Genomic DNA, 12,188 nt, shown 5'->3' on the forward strand with positions numbered 1-12,188 from the left:
GCAATGCTTCTAAGGAGGACGATTCTTTCGTAGCTGATCATCGCCAGACCGCATGCGGATGCTTTTCGGAAAGTGGCGCGTCTGTCTGTGGGCGCGGGCTATAGTCTATCATAAATTTGGACGGCGAAGCCTTCTCTTCCCACTTTTCTGAACGTGGGTGATGAAATGTCAGAGAAGGGAGGGACCGACTTCTGACACAAAGGGGAGCGGGCGTACTTTCTGTGAAGCGATGGATAGCTGAAAGAAATGGGGAGCATGATGGATCAGATCCATCGTAGCGAGGTAGTGGATCCTTACGTAGCTCTGCAGCCTGAAAGATGAAACAGATGTCAGGATTGACAAATGAAATGAAGAGAGCAACCCCAGCACGACAGGTCTACGGGGAATGGCTCGCTGCGATCCTTCTTGGTCGACGTATTCAGCTCATGTAGATGTATGCTGGAATCAGACTGGTCTGGTTGTTCGCACATCCGCAGAAATTTGGGTCCGTGATCGACTAGAATGAAACTGATCTGATTGCTCGCACATGCACAGAAATTTGGGTCCGTGATCGACTAGAATGACAGATTGAGCTCGAACAGAATCTGTCCCCCGGGTCCCCCCGTCTTGCACCGCACATGGAGCATAAATGGCAAGAATATGCTCCTGATGAGGCTCTGGATGAAGTTTGTGAAGAGTAGATTTACGTTGCAGACATCGATAAGCATGAAGCTAGGCGCAATTGTGTTGCTCTAGCAACCACATTTTGCGGTATTGGATCGACCTCTTGCCCATGTCCGTTCTCGCGTCCTGCATTTCTTTCTTTCGCTCTCGGTTCAGTAGCGCCTTTGTCTTGTTCTTCTGTGACGATGCCAACCCAGGTAAACGTCGTTCCTTCAAACAGGACTTTGTGATGCTTAGTCGAGTTCTTCACGTCATGCTTCCCAATTGCAACTCTTCCTCACCAAAGATCCGTCCCAGTTATACTGTTCTCCACCATTTCTCTTCTGCTTCCTCTAGAGAAAGATTCTTGCTAGTCTGCAGTAATCAGGGGAATTAAGCTGTGGCAGCTCGATTTGGAGCCTGTGAGACTGGATAGCTTTTTCGAAACTGTGCAGAACCGTTCGAACCATGGAACCGAGTTTCTTCGTGAGTACGACTTCTAGCTTCTCTCTGTCATCGTCGGATGTGGATTCGGAGGTAAGCCTTCTAGGTCGCCCGTCTTTTCTCTCGATTTGTAACTTCTTTACGTTCTCGAGCACGAATCCGGAATGTCCAAGCGATGTGGCTTACGCTATTTTTGTCATTGCAGTCCACGTTTTCCTTCTTCTCCGACAGCAGCATCTCGCTGGGGACGCTCATCGGTTACAGGCCAGATCCACCTCCCAACCGGTCTTTCAGCACAGTGCACCCAATAGAGCAGATCGGGCACATGGAGATCTTCGCAAGGAGATCCAGAGCGACAGGAACCCAGCGCGGATGGTGGGATTTCATGACATGCGCGAGCTCCAAGGATGGAGCAGAAGACGGGATGTCGTCTCTGGGCCATTTCTTACAAGCCGAAAGGCGAGGAGGAGGGTCACCGGTGAGCGAAAAGGTGTACATCAACATAATGTACGAGGAGGCAGACGCGTTTGTGCCGGAGGCGAACCCATTGTTCGTGGAATCGCTACTGCTCGAAGGAGCTTCAGAGAGCGATGGAGAAGCTGAGCTAGAGGAAAGCCAAGAAGCAGAGCAGGAAGCTAGTGATGAAAGTTACAAGGAAGGTGGAGGGGAGAGCAGCAACAACAGGAGCAAGAGGAAGAGAGCAAAGGCATCAATGAAGCTGAGGGACAGCTCCTCCTCCCCAGTCGCGCCCTCCTGTGCGTTCCGTTGCGTGTCGCACGGGTGGGGCGGCTGCTCAGGATGACGCTTCCTGCTTAGAATGAATGCTCCAGTTTCCTTCGTGCTTCACTCTGCTGTCACAATGTCTTCTACAGCCACTTCAGGTTCAACTAAATCTGGGATCAGAACAGGAGCTTAAAATGGTAGTCATCAGTGCTTATGTGAAGAGATACACACAGAGGGGAGTCTCTTCTGTTTTTCTCTTTTTTTTCTTTTTTTTTTTGAGTTGTGTATAAGTTTGGCTTGTGCTTGTGAGAATGAGAGAGAGAGATACTCTCTCATGCTTCTTCTTGTGTGTCCTTGACACAGAATGTGTAAAGCCATGCACCCTCCAACTCACACTATCTCATCTACTCCAAGGCATTGTGTACCTTACCCTTTCTTTATGGGATCTTTTGCTTAAGGCTGATAAGTAGCCATTGTAAGTACATGGTTAATGATCAAATCTCTAGCAATCCATCCTAGAGACACACCTTGCCAACTTCTAAATTTTCCTTTAGCATATCTCAAAACCATTTGAAGCATTGTTCTATGGTAATACCCAAGCCTAATGGGGCACTTGGACACCTAATATTATTCCCTCTTCCATGTAGCTTACGTGAAGAGTCTCTAATTGGGGTCAACATGGAGGTGAAAGTCTTGCCCAAGCTACACATCCAGTGCTAGACACATTGCAGATTGAAAAGATTCTCCACATTCTCTTGGTTCTCTTGGGCCAATGGAACAAGTTTGTCAACAAAGAATTGCGAGCAAAAGTACTCACTTGATGTTAGAACCAAACCCTTAATTTTGCCTTCATCCATCCCTTTCTTTATAAGCCCAATCAAAGGGAAGATACCCATGAAATCCAAGCCCAAAAAGAATTGGAAGTTAAAGTGCTCACTTGATGTTAAAGACAAACAACAAACCCTTGATTATCCCTTTTTTGAGAGGTGGCCAAGATGCACCTTATTGGATGGAGGTATATGCACGTTAAAATTCCTTGTTACACCATCATTAAAACACAAGATAGGAGAGGCATTCCTAAAAATGATTTTTACCATCTTTCCAAAGACATTCCCAAACCCCAACTCTCCAAAACAATGCTAAAATAATCCCATCTGATTCAATCGTAAGCCATAAAATAATCAAATCCAAAGATTGTCAAGGGCGGCAAAGACATACAAGATTTTCTTGAAAGCCAGCAAAGACATCAAGATTTTCTCGAAGATGCCCTTGCCTTTTATGAATCCATCCACTCTTTATCAACCATTGTCATGTAAATATTTGTGCTTCTAAGGGTAATGGCCTTGGCTAACACCTTATAGGAGGTGTTAGCATCCTAATGGGTTTCCAATCCCCCAATCTTAATCTGGATTGCCTCTTAGGCAATAACTTCATCAAACCTTCTCTAACATCTTCAAATAGGGACCCCCTAAGATTTGAAGCATTTGCTATTTATGTCAAATCTTCCTTAAGAATATTCCAAAAGGCCCTTGAATAATGTTTTACCTTCAACCCATACGGGCTTAGGTATTTTTCCTTTTCCATTAAACTAAGTCCTTCGCAAAGTCCATGTATTGTGAATGACCTAGCTAGCCCACTCCGTTGGCTATTGGAAACTTTGCACCCCTGTATCTTCTTGGAGCAAGCCTCATCTGCCACCACTCGATCACCCACAATTCCCCCTACCTTCTTGTGAACACCTCAGTTATATGCCAAATCTGTCACCATATTCCCGTCTTTGTTCATGAGATTACCCAGTGCACCCCCAGTGTGTTTCCACCTTAACTACTTAAAAGAAGGCATTGGAAGGATAGTCACCAACTGACAACTATGATTGCCATCCTATCCCTCTCAATCTCCTAGGCTTAAAAATCCTCCAGCAACCTTGTAACCACTGTGGCTAGGACCTGATCCTTAGATCATGCCTTGAGTGTTGCATGAACAATTTCCTATTAGCAAACTATTCAAAAAATTTGGACTTTCTTGCTTCGTTTGGACTTTTTTCTTGCACTGGTCACCTCCACTCAATTTTATGTCGTAGACTCGTAAGTTGGGTATTTTGGAGCACTAGATATGTAAGTTCCATACTTATGCATAATAAACCTCAAAATTTCCCAAAGTTGTAAGTTGTGACCTCTACTCGATACATCATGGGTAATTTTTCAACAACAAAATGGATCACACTCATACAAATAGGGCTAATAAAGCTAAGGATGTTGTGGACCTCCACTCAATATGCGATAGTATTAAAAGAGTTTGTTGAATTCAATATATAGGTGGTGTATAGATACACCATTTGATTGAATAATATATTTCAAGGTGGTGTAAAGATACACCATTTTTTGAGAACAAGGCATATAATATATTATCCTATGCTTTTAAAGTCATATGATTCTTATATTGCATTTTCACCTAATGGGTTAAGCCTAGCAAATGATGTATGTATAAGGCTAGGATCAGGGATTGTGATACATTTTTAAACATCATAGCCATGCTTCTTTTTACAACTGTGAGTCCTTGATTTTCAACAATGAATAATGCTACTCACTTTCACCTCTGTCAAACCCTCCTTATTTCTAATCCATTCACGTTTCTTTTGCAAGTTTCATTGTATATTTTTTGGGGAGACTTTTCAATGACTTTTGTTCATATCATAAAGCTTTGAATGCTACAGGAATTTCCTTGTCATCCCTTGCTATATGAGCAACCCTTGCCACCCGAATTGGGCCACCTTGTTCATCCAACTATGAATCTATGTTAGAAGCCCAAACTGCAACATACAGACCCTCTTTAATTTCATCCTCTAGTAGAAACTCTGGTAACAGTTTGCCCCCTTCCTACCACAATATTTTTGAGGTAAAAGGCATTGCTTAACTTCTTCCTCATCTATTGCCGTATTTGTATCCAATGTGGATCTCAGCAACGTAGTTTGTTCTGGCCAAAAAGATTCAGAGTATTCAATGCTAATTAAATTTTCTTATTTTTGTAAAGATTTGAGAAGTACCTCAATTGACTTGATTATCTTCCCATTTTTTATTGCCTGCTCATGATATTTTTGCATCATACTTTGAAGATGTTTAATAAAGGCTTCCAAGCCTTCCATTTCATCAATTTCAAGAGCTTTATTCTTTGCAAGAACAAATCTAGTTTCCTCTAATGGAGTTATTCTTTGTAATAAATCATATGGCTCACTACATAAATGATCTCCATCCACTGAGTAGTGCTTCCATTACATCACTAGAATATCATTATGCATGTTAAACCAAAAATAGTGTGGATTTATGTGTCCTATCAATGCATCATCTCCTCCTTTTAAATGTGACTCTATGAATGCTCTCCAATCAACCATTCTCTCTAAGATAACCACTTCTGATTCCTCCTCTCGAGAGCCTCCGATTTTTTTCCCAATTCAAGATGTCATATCCTCCAATGTTATAACATCCCTTGACTTCAAATGCCAGAGATGTTACTAAATATTTAATCAATGTCTTCATGTGTATGGCCAACAAGAAGGAAACAAACTTCCACTTCTTCAAATATTTTCAAACTAACCAACATAGAGCATAAACCAAATATATATCAATTCTTGTTTTCTCTCTTAATAGTTATTAGCCTGTATACACAAGGTGCGAGGTAGGGCATCCACGTGTATCTCTAACCTTCCGTATTGCTTTCATGATGGATGTTGGCACTTGGTTACTATCGTGTTCATGCAAACAATCAATCCATACATCGCCAAAGAGTCGAAATCCATACACATACTCCACACAAGTGTGTTTTTAGTCCACGTTTACCCTCCAATACTGGTGGGGTACACCTATACCTTGGTAATATTGTTGTATTTTGATCCATGCCAACAATGGTGATGTACATGGTATTGTTGACATCGACAATAACTTCGTCTCTCCAAGAGGCATACAACAACCTAGCATCTTGCACATGGCTTAAATCAATTGTTTGTCATCTTATATATTTTCCTCAATTGTGCTCACATTGACTATGTCCAATGATGTTTTTCAATTCATCACTTGTCTTCCATTTTGACATCCTTTGCTTTGATGGTGTCTTGACATGGGAAAACTATCCACGCCAACTTTTATACAAGGTTGCCCTTGAAATCATGCTCTCTTCTCTATCTTGTAAAGTTTTATTTCTTGTTTCTAGCACCACCTTCTTTGTCATTCCCAAAGAAAGATGACGTTGGCATTCCACACTGAATCCATCTAGCATTGTTTGGGGAAGATGAGGTTGTGGTAATGCATGATCTTCAATGATTTGCTTTAAAGTTGCATTTTTAGTATTAAGACCTGTGCTTAGATGGTCCAATATGTACCATGTGATAGTCCAGTTAACCATTGATATCCATGATTACATATGGATGTCTCATTAACCATGGGTTTTAATCTACATTTGTAGTGTCTTGTCCTCAAGTCCTGATCACCTTGATGAAGAAAGTAAGGAAACTCTTGAATTAGATAGTTATGTCTATTAGGCCCTGTCTTACTCCAAATGCTGAGGATTATGGCTTCACAATCATCTTTTGCAACTTGTCTTATGCAAATTTTCCTGCAACAAACTTGTATAAGAGCCCTTTCTATATTCTCCTCAGATTACATTACATGTCTCTTGGGTTTTGGAATCAGTGCCATAATTCATCACCTCTTAAAACTCACATACTTTCTTTTTGAATAGTGTCTTACGTTTCCCACTTGTGAGTCCATTACCCATTTAACCCATTTCTATTGAATCTTCATCTCTAAACTCAAATGACAAGTGCCCTTGGGAATTATTTGATGGCACTTTATAATATCTTGGAATTGGCAATGTAGTAGAAAAGTTTATTAAAGTCAATTTTTTGCCAATGTCGAGCCTTGAATTGTGTGTTTGAACTTTCTCTCCTTCACAGTTAGATGTTTTGCCATCCCAACCATCCACTTCGATGAGCTCCGATGAGAACATCATGACCATGAGCATTAATATCATCAATTCTTGTTATTGCATCACTTATCCCATCGATCACTTCATTCGTTTTTCTTTGTGGTCCCATCTTGTCATTCTCAACACAAGACAAGTCTTCCATACCATTGAGCATGTTTGAGTCACTTGCAACACAAGACAAGTCTTCTATACCAGTGAGCTTGTTCGAGTCACTTGCAACACAAGACAAATCTTCTATACTAGTGAGCATGTTCGAGTCACTTGTCACACAAGACACGTCTTCTATACTAGTGAGCATATTCAAGTCACTTGCATCAACATTACTTATTATAATGCTGAAAGCATGCTGCTATGGTAGCCTTTATAGCTACCATGATTTCTTAATTTTGAGCCCATTTGTACAGTTCTTTTCTTCTCATAATACTTTTCTGTGTCTTCCACCACATTGAAGGAAACTTTCTTAATAAGTAAATCTAATTTCAAGAAAGCTAAACCCCATTTGATAGTATTATGAACCTGAAGATGAGAGATAGTGTTAAGGACCTCTAGATGTTACATACTATCCATTTCTTTTCAAATGACCCACAACTTAATTACCTCCACCATACATGAAGATTCTGAGCATAGCCCTTAAATATGCCAAGGGATAACGCTTCTCCTGAGCAAGACAACATTTCACTTTTTCCCCCTCGATAAAAGTTCTCTTGATACCTTGAAAGTATATATTTGGAATGATTTCATCTCAATCCCAAAGAGTTATATGTGCTTGCATATCAAAAATGTCACATTGTAAGATATCACCCAGTGTTTCAAAGTCTCCATGTGGATATTGTAAGTGCACTGCAGGACTTAGCAATTTGCTAATTATCACTACACATCTTCTCTCACCACAACATTGAAAATGACACACATTCATAGGATCAAGACTATGTATTGGTCCAAAGGCTATGACTTCATTATTCTCATATAACACTCCCTCTAAAACCTCTGTTAGGGTAAATACCTGTAACAATTTCAAGAAAAATATACTAGCAATTGTACAAAAATCCCAACAAATCTCACACTTGAAATCAACAAACAAAATAGATTGATGTGCATCCCAAACTCATCCCTAAATACTAAATCCTAAACTCTAAATCCTATCCCTAAACCCTAAACCTAAACTCTAAACCCTAAATTGTTAACTGTTGCACATGGAACAGGTTGGTGGGTGCGAGGTGGGTGCAACCCCAACCTATTGCATGTGCATTAGGTTAGGGTACAAGCCTTACCTAAACTCTAAACCCTAAATTCTACATGCAACAGGTTGGTGGGTGCAACCCCAACTTGTTGCACAAATGAGGGTCATTGTCTGCTTGGGTGTAGCCATTTTTAGTGAGGTTCAGGTACTTTTCTGTATATAGGTATCTTTCATGACCCATAACTTATGCATTGCTCAATGGAATTCGGCAAAATTTGTCTTCAAATTGTAGTACACATTCCAAACTCAAACATGAGAGCAAAAAATTATGGAATAAGGATTTGGAATGAGACCATTGAAGCATTACAAGTGCTATGTTGCATGTGAAGCATGCATCCTAAAGACTATAGGATATAGCAATTTATTCAAAAACATCAAAATTTTGTTCTATAGATACATGCAACCAAGTAATCATTCAAAAGTACACTACATGACATTCTCCTCAACTTAAAGACACACCTAAATGAGGACATTATGCATGGGTTAATGGGCCTCCAATGTTGTGCTAAAGTGATGCATATCCATTTGAGGGCACGCTCCATAACTTTTTTTGAATTTGTTGAAAACCAAAATGGACTGAAAATTTCGAATCCAAACTATTGGGACTAGTGCATGATGGTCTTAAAACATTGATAGTTGTTATTATTGGTATCTAGATTCACCCTAAAATGGAAGACATTGGAAAAGTGCAATTTGTGCATGTGAAAAGATATTTTAATAAATCCAACCTTATTTACAATTTTGAATTGTTTCTTTTTCCATGCACTTTCTTGCTATATGGCTCATAAGTAGGCCCAAGGTCATTGCATTTAATAATACACAGCATCAAACCCAATAGCATGACCTTGGGCCTATATGTGTTTTGAATCATTTTAGGCCACATTGCACTTGTTTGGGATATCCAATTCTGCTGACATGTATCGCCGGAGGGGGAAAACTGGCGGTTGAAATTTTGCCACTCCTATGAATTTCAAATTTTCATACCTCCCACCCATCAAATCTTGGAAGATTAAGTACCTGCAACCTACCCTACCCTGCAAACACCCTACAACCCGCACGCACCTCGATGTGACCTTGCACAGACTTTGGTTTGCCATTATCTTCTTTCAGGTAAGTTGTCTTCTATTCTTTTCTTGCCTCACCAGCTAGGTTCTCTGGGTCTATTCTAGAATAATCGTGGCCATGGCATCAATGGCAACATGCAACTTGCCATGGCTTACAAGAGAAGCAGACAGAGGCTGTTGTGAGATAGGAAAGTTGAAAAGCCAAGTCAAGGCACAAGGAATAGAGTGTGGGTCGAGGAAAGCGCTGGCATGGTATCGAATTGACAATGGAAGACACTTTTGCAACATCTGTGAAGGGAGAGACAATGAGAAGAAAGAAGACTCCTTGCAAAGTAGCAGCAAGAAGCAGTTGTTGTAGATGCAAACATTCGATCATTGCCATTGAAGCGAAGAGCATGAGCTATGGTGTCATGATTGGTGGGAGCATTTGAGGGAGCAACATCAGGCCATTCAAGTGATTACCAGTCTCGAGTCTTCATAAGCTTTAGCCTGCACCCTAAAGTTTGTAGAGTAACAACCCTACCAATACCTCGGGAGATGCACGCCCAAGAGACGATGATCTCTAACCTAAGAAATGGCCTAGAGAAAGTGAAAGGGGTGCATAGCTTAGATCAACTAGTTGCAAAGAGGGTGACATTAGCTATGTTGGTGTCCCTTGAAACAAAGGAGAAATGGCTTGGGCGCACAATGTCAAAGATGTTGTCAATCAAAAGGGCCAACATGGCTCCAATGGTTGAACGTAGAGCAGAAGAAATGCACGATCATCCTAATCCAAGAAGTCTATGGGCTTCAACAAAACACAAGAAAAGGAGAGACAACCTAAGTGCCGAAGTCATTGCTACAGTGACGACGTTTTGGCATGAAAATGCGAGAGTTTCTCCAAATAGAAGTGACATCTGTAAGAAGCGCACGGGATGCAAGGTGTTTGAGGAGCACATCATACACATGCTAGATACAACGCAGGTCAGTGGTGCCTAAACTAGCCTGGTGGTTTTTTGCGATTGAGCTTTGGGATAGTTTACTTCTTAAACAAGACTTGGACTAAATGTGATTGTCCTAAACCAGCCCGGTGGTTGGAACATCATGCAACCGTAGGCTGTTTTAGCTCAATCGTTAGTTATGTGATTGTCTTGAACCAGCATGGTTGAACAGACATTAGTTGTTGTCAAACCCGCTGGAATGGTTGAGCAAAAATTAACAGCAATATATTGTTATTTTACTAAATCAACCCGATGGTTGGAACATCATGCAACCATGGATGCTTAAGCTCAATCACCAGTTATGTGATTGTCCTGAACCAGTGTGGTTGAACAGACATTAGTTATTGATAAATTGTGAAATTCAGAAATGAATAATATATTGTTATTTTCTAATGGTGAAATTTAGAAATGAAAAGTAATATGCTTATTGTCTAATATGTGAAGTTGAGACCATCAGGCTAAACCATCCCGATGGTTGAAATTGTGACAGTGTCCTAAACCATCCCCATGGTTGAAATGGTGACTATCATAAATGTGTCCTAAACCATCCCAGTGGTTGACTGTCCTAAACGTGTCCTAAACTAGCCCAATGATTGAAATTGTGATTGTCCTAAACCATCGCGGTGGTTGAAAATTGTTTTGCTTCATTATATACTTTAATTAGACTGTGTTTTGTATTATTTTAGTAGTAGCAAAAAGGGGGCTCATTGTTTTGTTGTTCCCACTGTTGGGTCAGCAGACGGAGTTGTATCTCAGCAGACTGGTCGTGTTGGAGCATTGCTCCATGGGGATCAATGCCCATGCCTCCCGATGAATGCGCAGTCTGTAGGTCACCTAGATCCTCATCATGTGTTGCAAGGGAGGGCAGGTTTTGTAGCCTAAGGTCTCTATGGAAGCCAGTGGTTTTTGTCCAAAGAGAGACCATGAGTGGCACAGGATTGAATGAATTCGCAGCACATGCAAGCATTGCAGTTTGAAGCTGAAGAATGAGACATTCAATGTCTGTCCAAATGAAATGAGGGAAGACAACCATGCTGCTCTAAAATGGAGGAGATTTGAAAACGTCAATGTTGAAGGATCAATAAAAAGAGATGGCTACTGTCATATAAGAGCACCTAGCCAAGGGAGCTTGTAGGTCACGTGGTTCAATCCATCTCAAAATATGTGCTTCACAATTTCACAGACAGCTAGCAGGATAAGCAGTTCAGGACGTGCCTTGCCAATTTTCCCCATGACACTATTATATCTATCATAGACTTTGCAAAAGAATATTCTTTTCAAGAACAAGATGAGATACAAAGTGCTCACTAGTACAACAAGTACATAACAATTCTTGTGCATATCACGTACAATCATTTGCTTGATTCTTCCATGCCTGATGCCAATCTTCTTTTGCTGACTCATAAGAGTCCAGGTTAGTGCAATGGATGTACCATTTCTACATTTCAGATGATAGGGAACATGACACCTTATTTGTGCAGCATGCTTTTCTACTACATTGGGAATGGCTATAAAAGGAAAATCCCCATGTAGAAAAAATTAAACAACATTGGGTGTGGTCAAATGGTGCTACCTCTCAATATAAATCAGCCCGTGTATTCTACCTCATCTCAAGGTTCAAATCCTTGACCGGTCTAGACATGATGTGGAATTTCCTTGGGTCCGAAGCCATGGCAAGGGTGAACATGATGAATGCGGTGCTGCTATTAAGCAAGCTCTATTTAAACCCCAATTAGCATGCCCTCAAGAAAAACTCAATGATGCCCATGATGTTGTAACATGGCTTAAATCCAACCTCTCCATAGGTGCGCATTCAACATATAGTAAACAAAGCCTTAAGAATACTATATTATGAAGAGTGTTCCATGAAGTGAAAGTGGATGAAGTGCAAAGGAGAAGCCGACACGATTGTAAGAAAATTAAAGGAGTTCATGGTGTGCACAACATATGGGGCTTTTCAAACAACCAACTGATTAAAACAAAAACTTTCTTATTTCTGCAGTGCATGCATCATAGGGGATTGTGAGAACATTGCAACTGTGAAGACATGGGAGAGAGTTCAAGTTTTCCCTCTATGTCCAAATGGAGTGACAAACAATGGAGAGACAAACGACTCAC

General features: G+C 40.7%; 1 protein-coding gene across 4 annotated transcripts; it reads left to right on the forward strand.

The window, feature by feature from the left end:
* Positions 1-293: 293 nt before the first annotated feature.
* On the forward strand, positions 294-2,531 carry LOC147897223 (uncharacterized). 4 transcript variants are annotated; one of them, XM_087381640.1, is made up of 3 exons: positions 294-860; positions 1,098-1,179; positions 1,292-2,531. In XM_087381640.1, exons 2-3 carry the CDS (start codon positions 1,111-1,113, stop codon positions 1,886-1,888), a joined length of 666 nt encoding a protein of 221 aa, XP_087237766.1. In that variant the 5' UTR covers positions 294-860; positions 1,098-1,110; the 3' UTR covers positions 1,889-2,531. The 4 variants fall into 4 exon arrangements, with proteins under 4 accessions (XP_087237766.1, XP_087237767.1, XP_087237765.1 ...); XM_087381641.1 differs by having other exon boundaries at positions 294-750; XM_087381639.1 differs by having other exon boundaries at positions 296-750; positions 884-1,179; positions 1,292-2,530.
* Positions 2,532-12,188: the final 9,657 nt, after the last annotated feature.

Source organism: Dipteris shenzhenensis, chromosome 11 (assembly GCF_047967505.1).
Source record: "Dipteris shenzhenensis isolate YYH24624 ecotype China chromosome 11, Dip_SZ_1.0, whole genome shotgun sequence".
Lineage (NCBI taxonomy): Eukaryota > Viridiplantae > Streptophyta > Polypodiopsida > Gleicheniales > Dipteridaceae > Dipteris > Dipteris shenzhenensis.

What these genes read in the sequence shown, in the direction of transcription:
- LOC147897223 (XM_087381640.1), top strand. Translation starts at nt 1,111, where the DNA reads ATGGAACCGAGTTTCTTCGTGAGTACGACTTCTAGCTTCTCTCTGTCA. An exon ending in CGTCGGATGTGGATTCGGAG is followed by an intron (nt 1,180 to 1,291) that starts GTAAGCCTTCTA and finishes TTGTCATTGCAG; the next exon opens with TCCACGTTTTCCTTCTTCTC.